The sequence below is a fragment of the Tachypleus tridentatus genome, chromosome 7 (genome assembly GCF_004210375.1).
Source record: "Tachypleus tridentatus isolate NWPU-2018 chromosome 7, ASM421037v1, whole genome shotgun sequence".
NCBI lineage: Eukaryota > Metazoa > Arthropoda > Merostomata > Xiphosura > Limulidae > Tachypleus > Tachypleus tridentatus.
This window is the reverse complement of record NC_134831.1, coordinates 12,689,875-12,705,731: the sequence shown is the minus strand read 5'-3', so window position 1 is coordinate 12,705,731 and position 15,857 is coordinate 12,689,875. Positions and strand designations below refer to the sequence as shown.

Sequence of the window (15,857 nt, the reverse complement as noted above, 5' to 3'; positions counted from 1 at the left end):
TGGAGAATTTGGGTGGTTATAGGGGACAGAACAAGTGTCTTTCTTTCTTTTTTTGTTTAACCCTCCATATTTTTATGTAATTATTTATTTCTGTGAATTTATAAAATTTATATTTTGGTTGGGTATTAGCTAATAGAATATATAAGATGGACAATAGTGAACTGCCAAAAAATGAAATTAAAACCTTAAGTAATAAAACTTTTTTCATGATTAACCAGTATTTGCATGATCAATGATTCAGTCTAATATTACAAATTTTTAAAATGTCTACCACATGTGGTACAAAATGCTTTATTAAAAGGTTGAGTCCAACACACCTTAATAAGTATTTTGAGTATCTTTATTGGGTATTTGCTGTAGCATGTTCTTTATATCTATTCACTATAAGGATTTTATCAGTGAAGAAATATCTCGGAAAATTCACAAGTACAATTAGTATTACACGTTGCTAAAACAGAAAATGTAAAAATTAAAAAATATATTATAGAAATGATTGAGTATAAATTTTGTTTGCCAGAACTAAATCTAAGGAACTATTGTTTCACATGGTGATTCTAGATTTATAACATGTTAAATTTCATAATTTCATCTCATTAATAAAAGACAATTTTAAAAGTAAGTCTGAAATATTAAAGATAAATAAATTTGAGTAAGTCAGAGAAAAGGAATAATGTATAAAATAGATATAATTTGTTTATGTAAAAACGTTTATGAGAAAAGATGAAAGAAAAACTGGCAGTATTTGGGTTCAATGAGTTATAAATGGAATACTAAATCCTGGGTTTAAGTGGTTCAAGGGTGAAACTTTGTAGCTATCCAAATCATTAACTGTATAATGATTTTCTAAGTATAAACTTAATATATATATATTGTGTGTGCACACACACACACACACACACACACTGTTTAAAAACGTATTTCACTTTTACATTTATCTCTAGAAGCAGTTTGTCTCTAATTAGCTAGTATTGTCATAGATTGACCAGAACTTTATAATTTATGAAATTAATAAAAAAAAATCACAGTATTAAAGACAACTTTTGATAAAAACTAACACTTAAATATAAAATTACATGCCACATATAGTAAAATTCTATATTATTTTGTATCAAAGAAGTGACTACTCATTGTGGTAATTGCCAACTCATCATTCTGTGTGGGAAGTCTAACTACTGTTACGTTTTCCTAAGTGGTGCTTCATAAATTGGCAATATCTCCATTCGTGTTATATGAATATGTGTATATATATTATTTATTTTGATTCAATGAAGTGTCTATTTCAGCACATTAATAGGCCTGTAGTTACAAACTGTTGTTACTGCTATTTTTTCTTCTATTTTGATAAAATACTTCATTCTCTTTTTTAACTGGTACAGAGTTGTTTTTACTTAGTTACAATTAGAACAAATGCAATATTAAACTTACCAAAACATCATAATTCCAATTCGAGTCCTTTTTTAACCTCCCTCCCCAGAAAAAAAATTACACCTTATTTCATATTTTCTCATTCCTATTATCTCAGTTTTATTGTCTACATTTTTACCATAGGTAACACTTTATTTCACAGCCATGGAGATGCAGTTTTATGTTTATCACAAATATTGTCACACATTTACTATACCTAATGTTTCATTTTTCATTCTTGGAGATGTAGAGTGTATTTTTGTCACAACATATTTTATTAGCTTCATGATAGGGTGGAAATTGGGGAAGATTTGGTGTATTATGTTCAATATTTTGCTATATGTGGAGACAAGGAATAATGATATTTTGGTTACAGGTTTCAGAAAAACAAATTTTGAAGGAATGTAACAATAATTATATGTTGTAAATTGGGCAGCTGAGTTATTTGGAGACACTGATCAGACGTGGAAAATTTTTAAAGATAAATGTTTAGGTAATCAAGGAAACATATTCCATAGAGAAAGAAAATGACAGCTGCAAATGAAAAAAACCAGGCTGGCTCACAAAAGGTTTGAGATAAAATTAAAGAAAAGCATCATAAATTTAAGTAATTTAAATTGACTGGTATGGCAGGATGTTATAGAAATTCCAGAAAGATAGTGAAACAGGAAATTATCACATCAAAAAGGATGTATGAGGAAAGTTTGGCTGAAAGTGTAAAAATTAACAGTAAAGATTTCTTTAAATACATTAAGGGTAAACAAAATATTAGGATGGGGGTTGGATCCTTGTGAGGTGATAAAAGAAGGGTGGTATCTGATAAATATGAGACGGCTGAGTTATTATATTTGAGTTTTCTTCATTTTTAACTAATGAAGATTTAATCAGCATTCCATGTCTTGAACATTTGGTAAATGAAAATGAGATCAAACAAGATGACTGCATTAATTCTTTGGTGATTAAGAAAAACTTGGGAAATTTTAAGAAAATAAGACTCCTGGCTCAAATAATATTTCCTCAAGGGTTTTGAAGGAGGTTAATGATTGTATATATGAGTTACTACTATTTTTTGTCAGTCCTTCAGTAGTGATCAGTTACCAGAGGATTGGAAGTCAGCTGATGCAATTCCTCTTTTGAAGGGAAGTGATAAAAATTGTCCAGTAATTACAGACCCATTAGTCTTACATCAGATGTGGGGAAAAAAAATTGGAAAGTATGTTAAAAGATCTTTGCAAAGTCATTTAATAAAGTTTAGAATTTTATTTAATAGTCAAGATGGTTTGAACAAAATCTTAGAACCTTTACTCTTTGACTTACATCAATGACGTAGATGAAGAAACAGTCAATAAATTACTTAAAAATGCAGATGATATTGAGCTCTTGGATGTTTCTAGCTGTGAAGAGGATGCTACTGCTGTGCAGAAGGCTTTAGATCATATAGTGAGTTGGGCATATAAATGGCAGATGAATTTCAATTGTAGTAAATGCAAGATAATGCATGATGGATATCATAACTTGAATTGTAAGTATAATTTGGATGGGAATAACCTTAACAGTGTTGTGAAGGAAAGGGATCTTTGTATAATAGTTGATCAGTTTTTAAAGCCATTCAAGCAGCATATTGTTGCTAGTGGTAAGGCAAAAAGGATTTTAGGTTTTATTTATAGAAATATTGTAGATGTTATTGCACTAGTTAGACTACATTTGGAATATTGTGTTCATTCAGTCTTGTGCATCTTACCTTAAGAAAGACATTTAATTTTTGAAAAGTGTTTAGAGATAGGTCACTACAATGATACCTGAAATGAAGTAGTTATTATATGAGAAGCTGAAATCTCTGAAATTGTTTTCTCTTGAAAAAAGAAGAGTTAGGGAGATTTGATTAAGGTGTTTATGATTGCAAAGGGAATTGATGGTGTTGATACATCATCTTTTTTTCATATTTAACACTGAGATTAGTAGAACTAGAGGATATAAGTATAAATTTTGTTGGGGCAGGAGTCATCTTCTGCCAAGACAGTTTCCCTTTTTCTAATGGGATGGTTGGTCTCGAAATGGGTTGCCTTCAGATGTTGTTATAGGAGCAGTAAATGTGAGTGAGTTTAAGAAAGAGCTTGGTAAGTATATGAATGATAAGGGCTGGCTTTATGATTTAAAAAAAATATATATTAGTTTAAAGGATGGCACATCTGAGATGGACCAGTGGGTTTCATGCTGTTCCAAAACTTTTATGTAATAGTTTATTTACACGGCCTTGAAGGTACTTGGAGAACTTGTTAGTTGCCCAAAATATACCATCTAATAAAGTCCCTCATGAGGAATGTTTTAACAGCAGTATAAATATTTGGGAGGGTTGAGAGTAAGCATTTAGTGTTAAGAAAGGAATTTTTCTTGTAGAGTAAAAATTAACCACTTAGACACAAATATTGGTTTTTGAACATATCTATTATGCTATTGATATTTTGTAATTTAAAAAAATTTTTTAGGTGGCGCATCACTGAAGATAAGTTATTGCATGAGGAGCATATGTGTGATATAGAACATGAATTGCAGTCAAGATTAACACATGAAAACGATGAACAGGTCAGTAGTATGTGTTTAAAAGTATGTGAAAGTCAAAGAAAATTCTTTGTTTACTATAGCTATGAGAAACTGATTGATAAAATATAAAAACAGATTAAAAGAAAAAAAGCTGTATTTTCTAAAAGCGCAATGGTAAAAGAGGCACTTTAACTGGAAATATTTCAGCAATATGAAATTTGTTTTGATATTCAGTGTTAGGTGAAGCTTCAGGAAAGAGAATTATCTCTAAGAGGGTTGAAAAAAATACTGAATTACGTTTTATGATATTAAATAAAACTAAAGATTTAATCTAAATGTTAGGTGTTTTAACATTTGTAGAAACTTTACAGAATATGCTGTATCTAAATGATTATCTAAATGATAATCTGATGATGATGTATATACACGTAACATTTAAAAGTGACAATCTATATTTTCAGTTGAAAAAGTATAAACATTTCTGTTGGGGTGGGATAGTTGGAAACATTGTAGAGATTTATAATTGACAAAAAATTTAAATTCTTAAGGGATACACTTGCACAAATAAATAACATTAATATCATTATTTTGAAATCATCTACTTCAGTTATTTCTGCTCGTAAAAGAATCCTTAATGATTTTTTTTTTTACATAACATACACACTAAAGCTGAAATGATTGAAATAGATTTGAATTTTAACATTCTCAAATTAGTTTCAGAACTTATTATAAGCTAGATAGATATATTGAGTTAAGTTTTCCAAATTTTTTTATGCTTTTTGATTATTTAAAGGTTGTAAAGATTGCATATTTGCTAAAAACTATTTATCACTTTGACCCTATTTCTGAATCAACTTGAGAGGAAGCAAGCCCTTCTCTAAAGGTTGTATAGGTGCTTGTTCGTGGTGGCATATGTTAAGGGCTGTTTTCCTCTTGTAAATTTTATTCAGAATAGATGATACAGTGGTATACCTCATTTTATTTTTAGCTGAAATCTGGGCAATAAGTCAGGGTTCTGTTTGTATTTGCCCTGTGTGGATTTAAATTACTCATGACTATGCTCCTCACTGCATCACATGGAGGCTACATAACGTAGGTGTAATTTCTGAAATGTCTTTGAAAAGCAAGTTTTGTTTTGCTTGCTCACTTTTATTTGTGTTTCCCTTGTTTGTTCAATTTATTCCATGCATAACTTGTCTAGAATCTGCATAATGCAAATACTTTTCAGATTATCTACTGGATATTAATGGACTTGAAGACCAGAAAACTGTAATAAATATGTAAGGTTGAATATATTAAGGTACATTTGAATTTTATGATTAATATAAATCTGCTTATAAAATATTTTTTGTTTGTGCAATGATCACTCTAATTGATATATCTTGTAGGTGTTGTTGTTTTTGTTTTAATTTTCAAAAAACTACATCTACAGTTTTAAATCTTTAACATATATATTGTTTTTTTTCAATTTAATAGTTGGAGGATACAACAGACAGAACTTATATCCAGAGACATAGAAAATATGAGAAAATGGAGAAGAGTCAATCTTCAGAGATTTCTAAAGCCAGTATAACTGATCATAGCCTCTTAAGTAACCACAGTGAGAGTTATTTGACTAGATTTTCTGCTTCTAATGATTTGGCAGCACTAAACTGGATAACTTCTTTGGATCAACATCCCATAATTACCAGTGGCAAAAAAACAGTAAAAAATCCATTTCTAACCAGACAGATTGAAAAAAGAAAATTATATGACAAGGTAAGACCAAGCAGGTTAGATTGTTCTCCAAAATGTGATGGATCTGAATCTGATGTTTCTCCTTATCCATCTCGGATTTTTCCATTGACAGAGAAAGAATTCTTGAAAATGATGAAAGATTCACATCTTCAACAGGCATATAAATATGACCATTCAGTCATTCTTCCTGCTGAATGTCCTGTTCTAGCCAGACCAATTTTGGAAGAAAAGTCTGACTCTGAGTGGACTATGTTTCCAGATGGGAAACTTACCCGAAGGTCTCTGGTTTTGAGAATGTCTTGAATATACATCAAAAGAAATTATAAGAGTCTGATGTTGAAATGCTCTTTACTCGTTTCTAGACATTGTAATATTTTATAAACCACAAACTGATTGTTATTATCTTTTTAAGTTATTAAACTACCCTGAGGTAAATAGCTTGTAAAAAGTAAATAAAAATGTATTGGTCAGTTCAGGAAATAGATTTCATTACCAGTGAAACACCAAGGAACTCAAGATTGTGAACTTTGATTTTATTAGCTGTTCTTTCTGTGTGTCACTTTTATTTGGAAAGGTACGTGGTTAAAGTAAGAGGATAAGCTAATTATGGGACAAAGGATGAAACTTGTATCTATAAAGATTCATGAAACTTTGCTGTTGAAACTGTATGTGAAATCCTTGGATCAGTGGTAAAAAAAAATTTATGAATTATTTGCTATTTCATAAATATAATTTTTTCTAAAATGACCTTTTATCATCTATGTTTATCATTTTTTATTGTATATCAGTCTTTTAAAATATGCCTAAGATATAGGAGGTAAAAAACGTGTAAAAGAAATAACAATCATGCTATGTTGCTATATCTATAAATTTCTATAAATCTAAGAACTTATCTTCTGATGTCCAGGTAATAAAAAAAAAAAGTTTTCAATAGTTTTGTATGGTAAACCTTACCTCCACATATAGTCATGATTGTTAATAGCTTTACATTTGTAATTGTGAAATATTTCTGTAAATATGGGTTTAACTGATGAGTGTGTTTGTTTATTTTGGGTTCCACTAAAGTAGTGGTAGTCTTGTAACAAATGTTTAATTGTGGCTACAACACTGTAGATTGTACACTGGAGTTCTGAACTTAAATGGCTGGAAAGTTAGAGATTTTTTATTAGACTCATCTTTTGTGCTGTGTTTCTTTTTCGACCGAAATTAGGGATTCACAGTTACTCATAAACTACCGAGTTTTAATTTTGTTATTAAATTAATGGTGTTCAACACTAATTTAACTTTAGTTTGAAAGTAGAATTTGTAACCTTGAACTAGCTGACAGTATATAATTCCATGTGGAATATAATATTCTACAATAAAGTAAACTTTGAATTTTAACCATTTACTCAAGTGTTTGTAAAGGTGGAAACTCATGTTTGTACATCTTCAGTTAATTTGTTTGAATAAAGCTACATTTAGCTCGTAATTGGTATGTATGGACAGTACGTAAAGTTTTTGTTTCCATCGAAGTACTTTGATAAAATATATTAACATAATAGTGTTGTAAAGTTTATTTTTCCTTTAAATGTTAAAATCTATAAATCTACACCTGCTAGAAATTCTGCCATATTTAGTGTTGTTTACTTTATTTCGTTGCATTAATGTATTTTTAGAACAATCAGAATTGGATACTTACAGAAAGGTTTAATAATCAAATTCTGTTTTTTTTTTTCATTGGTGGATCAAGAGTAATTTTTAATTTGAAGGACTCGAAACGCTAAAATATGGAATTCGATCCCCTGTAGTGGGTAAAGTGTAAATGGCCAACTTTTTATCTTTGTGCTAAACCGACAAATACTGTTTACAGGTGATACCTCCTGCTCTTCTCTACCAATCCAGTAAATTGAGGTACTCTTGAAAGATAGTAGTTATATAAATTGGGATTTAATCAGTGTTGTGCTTGGGCACAGCGCAAATATCTCATTGTACAACTTTACTTCTGAATAAACACAAATCTCCCTTAGTTTTATAAATTACTGTATTATTTTTTGTTTTATAAGTTAAACAGAATTTAGTTTCGGTATTTAAAGTGTTTCGCTAGAGGTCGCAAGAGCTATACTCTTGTCACAGTGAGTATGCATGGTCAAATGAGCGCTAGTTAAGAAACTCGTTTCAACTTTGTGATCGGTAAGAAATTATCCTAAAGAGCAAAAAGCAATGATTGAAGAGTCAGTATTGGCACATTTATTAATGTGGTAAGATTCCCAATGTATTCTTTGTTTCGTCACTAAGATAATTATTTTCCGTTAACGAACGAGTGTATAGTGATGTTTTCAATCTCAAGTGATAAAACAACATCGATGTAATACTCGCACAATATTTAATTTTGATGTTAACCTGTATTTAAATAATCAACACTGTTTTATCGATTAATGATGCACCAAATTTGTATCATTTCTTCTTCATTGGCTAAAGTCCAGTTATCTATCTCAATCATTTAACAAGATGGTTTCTATATGACTTACTTTTCCCGCCGGTATCACTAACTCTATTATCTCAGTTATATTCGACGTACATCCGAATGCTCCTTGTGCGGTGGAAGGATAATTAATTATCCGAGTTACAAAATCACAAATTAAAATTTGCACAAGAACTCATAATGACGTTTTACGTAATCCTCGACTCATTGCTTAGTGTGCCAAAATTAATGTCGTCAGTGAAAACAGCAAGTTAAGAAAACTGAAGTCGTTTGCGTCTTCTATATGAATATGACATTGAAATAGTAATTCTAAGAGTTCTCGCTCAACGCCTGACTGGATCAAACAAAAAGTCACAAATGAAGATATTACATGGCCGAATCAATCACAATCTGCTAAACCACTTGAATCTCGTTTCTTAATCTGTGATTCACGAATCCCTTCAGATGGATTGTGAAAACACAGGAAAATTACAAAACGTAAGAGGCAACACAGTATATAGACATCATCGGGATCCATCGAAATTATAAGAAAATCAGTTGATTCGCAAAAACTGTTTCAGAACCACAAGTTTAAGAGACTCCTTCCAGCAGACGAGTAGAAAGCTTGAATTAGACTAAGTTTCAATTATGATTTCTAATAATAATAATTAAAGTGGGTTGATTCAAAATATGAAATGAGGTTAAAAATATTCTTAAGTATTCCAGTTTTTATACTCAGAATAGGGCCTGGCAGCTGTGAGAGCGTTATAACGTGACGGTCAATTCCACTATTCGTTGGTAAAAGAGTAGTCCAAGGGTTGGCGGTGAGTGTTGATGACTAACTGCCTTCCCTCTAATCTTACACTGCAAAATTAGGGATGGCTAGCGCGGATAACCCTCGTGTAGCCAGTACAGCGATAAGTCGACGGACTTACAACGCTAAAATCAGGGGTTCGATTCCCCTCGGTGGACTCAGCAGATAGTCCGATGTGGCTTTGTGTGTGTGTGTGTGTGTGTGTCTGTTTCTTATAGCAAAACCACATCAGGCTCTTTGCTGTGTCTACCGAAGACTTACCGCTGTCCTAGCGGAGGACTTTTATAATACTGAAATTCTCGTTTAAATTTATCAAACATTAACGACAATAATGTAAACTTGTTACTACATTCTACAACTCAAGCTTACAAAAATGTGGGTAATGTTTTTATTTTTATATTACTTCAACACCGTTAAAGATTTAAAGAATTTCGTTTTCAAAACGGACCCAGTTTAGAGTGGAAGAAATTTTTGATGACGAGAAACCCACTTGAAGTATTCATGTAAGGGGTCGGATGTGGCCTAGAGGTTAGTGTGCTCGGATTTGAATGCAAGGATTCGTAGTTCGTGGTCAGTTGTCGTAAAAACTCGCTCTATATTTTTGTGTGTGTTATAAATGTGTCGGTCAAATCCCATTGTTGCTGGTTTTTAGCAACTTTTCCAAAAATCTATCAATTCCCTCCACACCATTGAATCTGAAGGTTTATAATCGTTTACAATATTTGTGATGGGCAGAGCACATATAGCTTATTTTGCATCTTTGTGCTGAACAACAACCGAATGAAAATGTATCGGTTAAAAATTCTGGACGGTTATGTGTAGATATTTGTTTTTAAAGCTTGTACAACCATTCCGAAATCAGCTGTAACACTTGGATTTACCTATGAATATGAATTTATCAATAAAATTTATGGACATAGATAACGTCGATTACTGTGGTTTATATTTTCGTTCAATAACATAATACTTGTGGAGTTCTGTGAGAATTATCTCGTACATGTTGATGCATCTAACAATGCCGTTTTGTGTTTAAAACTCAGAATTACAAACATTTTGGATGGAAATTATCAGATTTACATTTACAGATAATACGATTGCCTCGCAACAATATTAATAGTTAGGCTGATATTAATTAAGAATATAAAAAAAAAGATTCGAGGCGTTATAAATATTTTAAAAGTTTTATCTGTAATGTTTCGTTTCGCCCTCTCACAAGTGCAGTTGTACAGCGTTTTGGTTAATATCCGATAATATCTACAATCGAATACGGAAGAATATTTAGTTTCATAGAATAAGGAAGTATAGAAAATACAAAGTAAAGTTACACGAACTCGCAAAATAACTCTTTATTAACAGTTGGAATACAAAACATGGCTTCAAGTGACATTAAAATGTAACTAAACAATGCGTTGTATTCATTATGATTAATAAATCAGAATTTCCAGCATGTGTACGCAAAGAATAAAAGGCCAAACCACAGATACTTAGGGTTTAAGTGTAGACGTTCATAATTATAAACTACTGGCTAAAAACATGGCAGCCAGCCAACAGCACTCAACCATACAAGGTTTTTGACCAGCTTTTGAAACAAAATAACTATTTCCGGTTACTTTTACAAAACGCCAACAGCTGAAAGCACAAGGCGTTTTCAGCGTCATAACGTTTCGAACATTGGACAGTTTGATCTGCAACATGAAAAATTAACACAAGAGCATTAAAAATACATGGCAAAAATCAATGGAAAAGAGAGAAAAATAATTTTTATTTAAAGATTCGATAATTACGTCCTACAGGCTTGTCCTTGAAAAGTGAAAATAGTTCACGGTTTGCAGTGGCAACGAGGAGTAACTTTATCAGAAACCGTAGAAATTCATATGTTGATTAACAGAGACTAAAGACTGTTAAAGGAACTCGTCTTTGTGACATCTGAGGGTTTTCTGGAGCTACGAGAAAAAATCCCCCAAAATCTGCAGACTTATACTGCTAGAAATTGGGTTTCGATACCTGTGATTAGTAGAGCACAGATAGTTTTGTGTTTAAATAAAAACAAACGAGCAAAAATGAAAGAGACTGTTGACGATACGGAGCAACAAATAGATTCTCGAAATATTGATCGTAAGATAAAGAATCGACTCGAGTTTCTAAGTGCAGGAGAGATTTTCGACTTTAAAGATCCTTAAATAAATGTGTAAATAGTTCATAAAGTGGATGATAATCTGACATTATTTAGATTGAAGTGAAAGATCATTTTGGTTTTTGTACAAACTAAGAAGCAGTTTGTGACTCGAAAGAAGTTTGACAAAACTCAATATTCAGCAGTACTCGAACTGAGGGAGACCTTCTCATTGTTAAAATGAATATTAAATTTGTCTTCCATTGTTAACAGAATAATGATCGAAGGGGTAAGGTTTGAGAGTATGAGTGATTTAGCCCTAATAGAGGCACCTGTATACAGTCATAATCATGGTGATTTTATTTATGATTAATCATTGAGATAACAAAATTCGCAGTATATATACGTGTGTGTAAAAGAGAGAGGGTAACTGTATGGTATACACTTTTTATATTATATTCACGGACTTTTCTCCGTTAGTTAATAAGGTAAAGGACTGTGTAATGCGTTAGCTATCTTCTACTATGTTTTCGTATAGTTTGGACTCAAAAAATTGCTCAAATAAGTAACTAAACTTTCTCTGGCACACACAATACGCCAATCCATTATTTGGCAGTTAGCCATGTTGTTTTACAGTAAAATTTATTACTGGTATTTTATGATAGACAGCCGTATTTTCCGTCAACGAATTGAGTAATGGACAAGGACTGTCCCATGCATTTTACTCGGATTGCAGTTGTGATAATGAGCAAATACGGTTGCATTAATCACTATTATTGTGTTAAGTATATAAAGCTAGGTTTTAGGTTTGGTTTGTTTTGAATTTCGCGCAAAACTACAAGAGGGTTATTTGCGCTAGCCATTCCTAATTTAGCAGTGTAAGACTAGAGGGAAGGCAGCTAATCACCACCATCCACCGTGAACTCTTGGGCTACTCTTTTATCAACGAATAGTGGGATTGACCCTCACATTATCACGTCCCCACGGCTGAAAGGGCGAGCATGTTTGATGTGACGGGGGTCGAGTGCCTTTACCACCTGGCTCTGCCGGGCCATATAAAGCTAGGTAACCTAAGTCAAGTTAATTTCTCTCTACAAGTTTTCAGGTTTTTCTTCATACAACTTTTCTAAGCATGTAAAGCTCTGATTTAGTTTCATTTTTATTTTTTTATTATTAGTTTATCTTTTATTTTTTACTTTACATTGTACTTTTGTTTTAACTTATCTTACAGGGTGGGTGGGTGTATGCTCACACTGAACTGCTAAAGTGAATCTATTAAAGGTTCAACAAAACCACCATAAAAACTTGCCGTTGTTCCTTGGTCGTAACACTGATTATTCTTATAAATATAGATCGTTCTTCTTGTTTTGAACCATCTATGTTTCGACTCTTTGTTCACACGAAATGAGAGTTCGAGGAGAAATATAGAAGTCACATTATGCAACTTGCTGCCCTTTAAGTCCAAACTTACTGCATTGCGAGAAATCCGTGTTCGAGAAATACCACAGTAGTCACATTTCTAACAAAATATTCTAGGGATGGGTAGTGTTATGCAGAAACATACCAACTATATTATAAAGTTCAAATATGTTTTTGATGTAACTATAATTAACTGTGTAATTAGATTTAGAAAACATGCCTAAAATAATTTGTTCCTTCGAAAGAGGTTAATTTTTGTATAATGTTTTTCTCCTTTAATTGTTTATTTGTTATTATCCTCTAAATTACTATATAAATGATTATTAGTCATTGAATTTGTGTGAGAATGTTACACATGGTGTCAGACTTGATATGGACAGGTGGTTAGGGCGTTCGACTTGTAATAAAGGGTCTCAGGTTTGAATTCCCGTCACATCAAATAAGCTCGCCCTTTCAGCCGTGAGGGCGTTATAATTTTAAGATCAATCCTACTATTCGTTGGTAGAAGAGTAGCCCAGGAGTTAGCGGTAGGAGATTATGACTAGCTGCCTTCCATTTAGTCTTACACTGCTAAATTATGGACGGCTAGCGCAGATAGTCTTTGTGTAGCTTTGCGTGAAATTCTAAAACAAACATATGGTGTTTGGCCTATACTATACCAGAGTTTTTCTGGAAGAAATATTGGAGAAGGAAATTCAAAATAGTATTTTTCGTTAATTCTTAAGCTTCCACACAAAGAATGGAGAACTCAAAATCTAGAAATATTACCAAAAACTTGAAAAGTTTAAAAGGGTTTCACCTCATAAAAAACTTTAAAGGTGTCATAGAAATAGTCAAAGGGTCTAGAGAGTTACGTCTTGCCATAAAGGTACGGAAACAAAGAAATATGCTTAACTATTGGTTTCAAAGACCATTACTCTTACTTTGGAAGCCAGCAAATGGGTATGGTATGTCTCGTATAGGGGTGAAAAGTAAGGAACTCGTTTGGTTTTGATATAAAAATACTTTACTTACTGTAAATAACCTAAAATACGTAAGGTGGCTTCAAATTAATTGTCTATTATTATTGAGTATTAGTTGTTGTTGTTTTGAATTAAGTGCAAAGCTACTCAATGGGCTATCTGTGCTCTGCCCACCACGGGTATCAAACCCGGTTTTTAGCGTTGTAAGTCCGTAGACATACCGCTGAGCCACTGGGAGGGGTCACTATTAGTGATTCGCAAATTCAGCAAATTTAGTACGTTGCGAAGGAAGTAACGAATCAAAGAATATATTTGGTTTTTACTTTTTCTTCACAAAATTCGCGTTTTAGTGAAGAAAAAATTCACAAGTAAGAGTAGATGTAAGTGTTGTCTTGTTTAGGAACATGCATGTATGTATTACTTCATTCATGAATGTTTATGGTGACGTGAATAAACCCTCGTGGTGTTATGTAACGTTCATTAGACTGTTTTATAAATATGATATCGCAGATGGTGTTTTAAAACAAATAATAAAAGAAAAATCATGATTATATCCGTGAACGTTACTCTATTTATAGCTCGTTGACTGTGCATTACAAGCCTTGACATGGTGACTCTATTAGTTGACTGACCTCGATACATAAAGATGATGCTTGGTCATAAATCTGTCATACTCTGACGTATGTTGTGTTTAAACGTTTAGACTTAAATTACTATACATCAAATTCTATAGCGGACAGAACATAATTAATCCATATTTTGTAGTAGTGTAACAGCAACTGAAATCAAAACAGCTATTTGCACTTGATATTAAATTGACACATATTAGTTCCTGTCACAAAAATGTTAACGAACCATTGTTTTTTCTAATTAAATATCAAAACGAGACTTGATTTATTTAATTTCGAGATGTTTCATAGTAAAATGAAGTTCACTGTTGTGATAATAATATGCTGTTGAGGTAGTAATATACTATTGTGGTAATAACCAGAGGCATAACTAAGGGGCCCGACCTCCCCGAAAATCTAGACATATTGATCGCATTATTTTCCAGCCTTTGTATGTAATACGCTTCTTTTCTATTATTTAAGAAAAATAAAACTTTTACAAACACTATTACATTTGATTTGATTTGCTTTAACGACTATTTTATTAAAAATTTAGATCATTTTCAGATTTTTAATTTATAGCCCCCTCAAAATTTTCTGCTCCCCTGAATCGAAAACCTGGCTACGCCACTGTTAATAATATACTGCATAAATTATTATACTTCTTTATTTTCTCATAACCTCTTACAATCATTAATATAATTTTTCTCTCATTGACTTTCTGGCTGCTTGTTTAGCTCTGGGAACGAAAAGACGAGTTTTGTGGCTCGTCAGTTATTCAAAATGACGAGTATGGTTAATTCAAGGAAAAATAAATAGAAATAATATTAATAATAAATAATTAAACGCATCTAAAGAAGAAAAGGAACAAAAAAAAGGAAAACCAACAAAACAGTCGTGTATATATATATATAGTTATGGAACTAATTATAATTAGCTACTGTTTCTTCTACATCAAGTCTAATAGATTGTTAGATTTGACAAGAGTATGAGGGAATGTGAAATAGACTTTATATCATTGAAATACGAATAGTTTTTTGTTAGATGACCTCAGTTAGATGGGTTTGCTGCAGATGCCGGATTTGTGTGAGATGGGAGCAAGGCCTATTTTCATACTGGGGTGTTATTTATTTTCATACAATTTGTAAACATGTAGGGTCACTGCGTACTTATTTTCATTCTATATTAATTGAACGTTAATATAAGTTGGTACACTTGGAAAGTTTTATAATGAAAAACATGTATGAAAGTTATCTGTCCAGTCCTTCTTCTCGAAACGATGATAGTTTAAAATAAGTTAAAAGATAAAAAGACATATAACATAGAAATAAAATAAACGTTAACGCATTTTTAATGAGAAATTAATATAATTTTAAGAAGTTTATGGTCCATAAAAAATTAAACAAATGGTCGATCGTTGTTAATTACGATGCCAAATTTCCAAAGGACATTTCGAGTTGTTGTTTTTGAATTAAGCACAAAGCTACAGAATGGGCTATCTGTGCTCTGCCCACCACGGGTATCGAAACCCGGTTTTTAGCGTTGTAAGTCCGCAGACATACCGCCGAGCCACTTGGTAGCTCATTACGAGTTTAAAAAATGTGGACAATGTTGCTGTTGTTGCATATCACAACAAAAAGTTGAGTTAAATGTAGGAAATCGTGAACTGAGTGTGACATTGCTCAGGTATTTGTAAGTCACGCTAATCTGGAGAAAAGAATGGATCAAAATACTGTGTTCAACGTGGAGCTAGGACAGTCTTCTCCTTCTAACTGTTGCTCAAATAATACTGATAATTACAAATATGTACATTAAT

The 15,857-nt window shown here is 32.1% G+C and overlaps 1 protein-coding gene across 2 annotated transcripts in view; it reads left to right on the top strand.

The window, feature by feature from the left end:
- Positions 1–7,157, top strand: part of LOC143255131 (KAT8 regulatory NSL complex subunit 1-like) — a 38,962-nt gene extending 31,805 nt beyond the window's left edge. Inside the window, exons 8-10 of one of the 2 annotated variants that reach the window (XR_013030445.1) lie at positions 3,891–3,987; positions 4,934–5,037; positions 5,422–5,476. Coding sequence is in view for 1 of the 2 variants with exons in the window: in XM_076510323.1 (XP_076366438.1) it covers positions 3,891–3,987; positions 5,422–5,985 (661 nt within the window). In the remaining variant the exon portion in view is untranslated. Of the gene's footprint in view, positions 1–3,890; positions 3,988–4,933; positions 5,038–5,421 lie in introns of both variants that reach the window. The other variant, XM_076510323.1, reaches the window with a different exon arrangement.
- Positions 7,158–15,857: the final 8,700 nt, after the last annotated feature.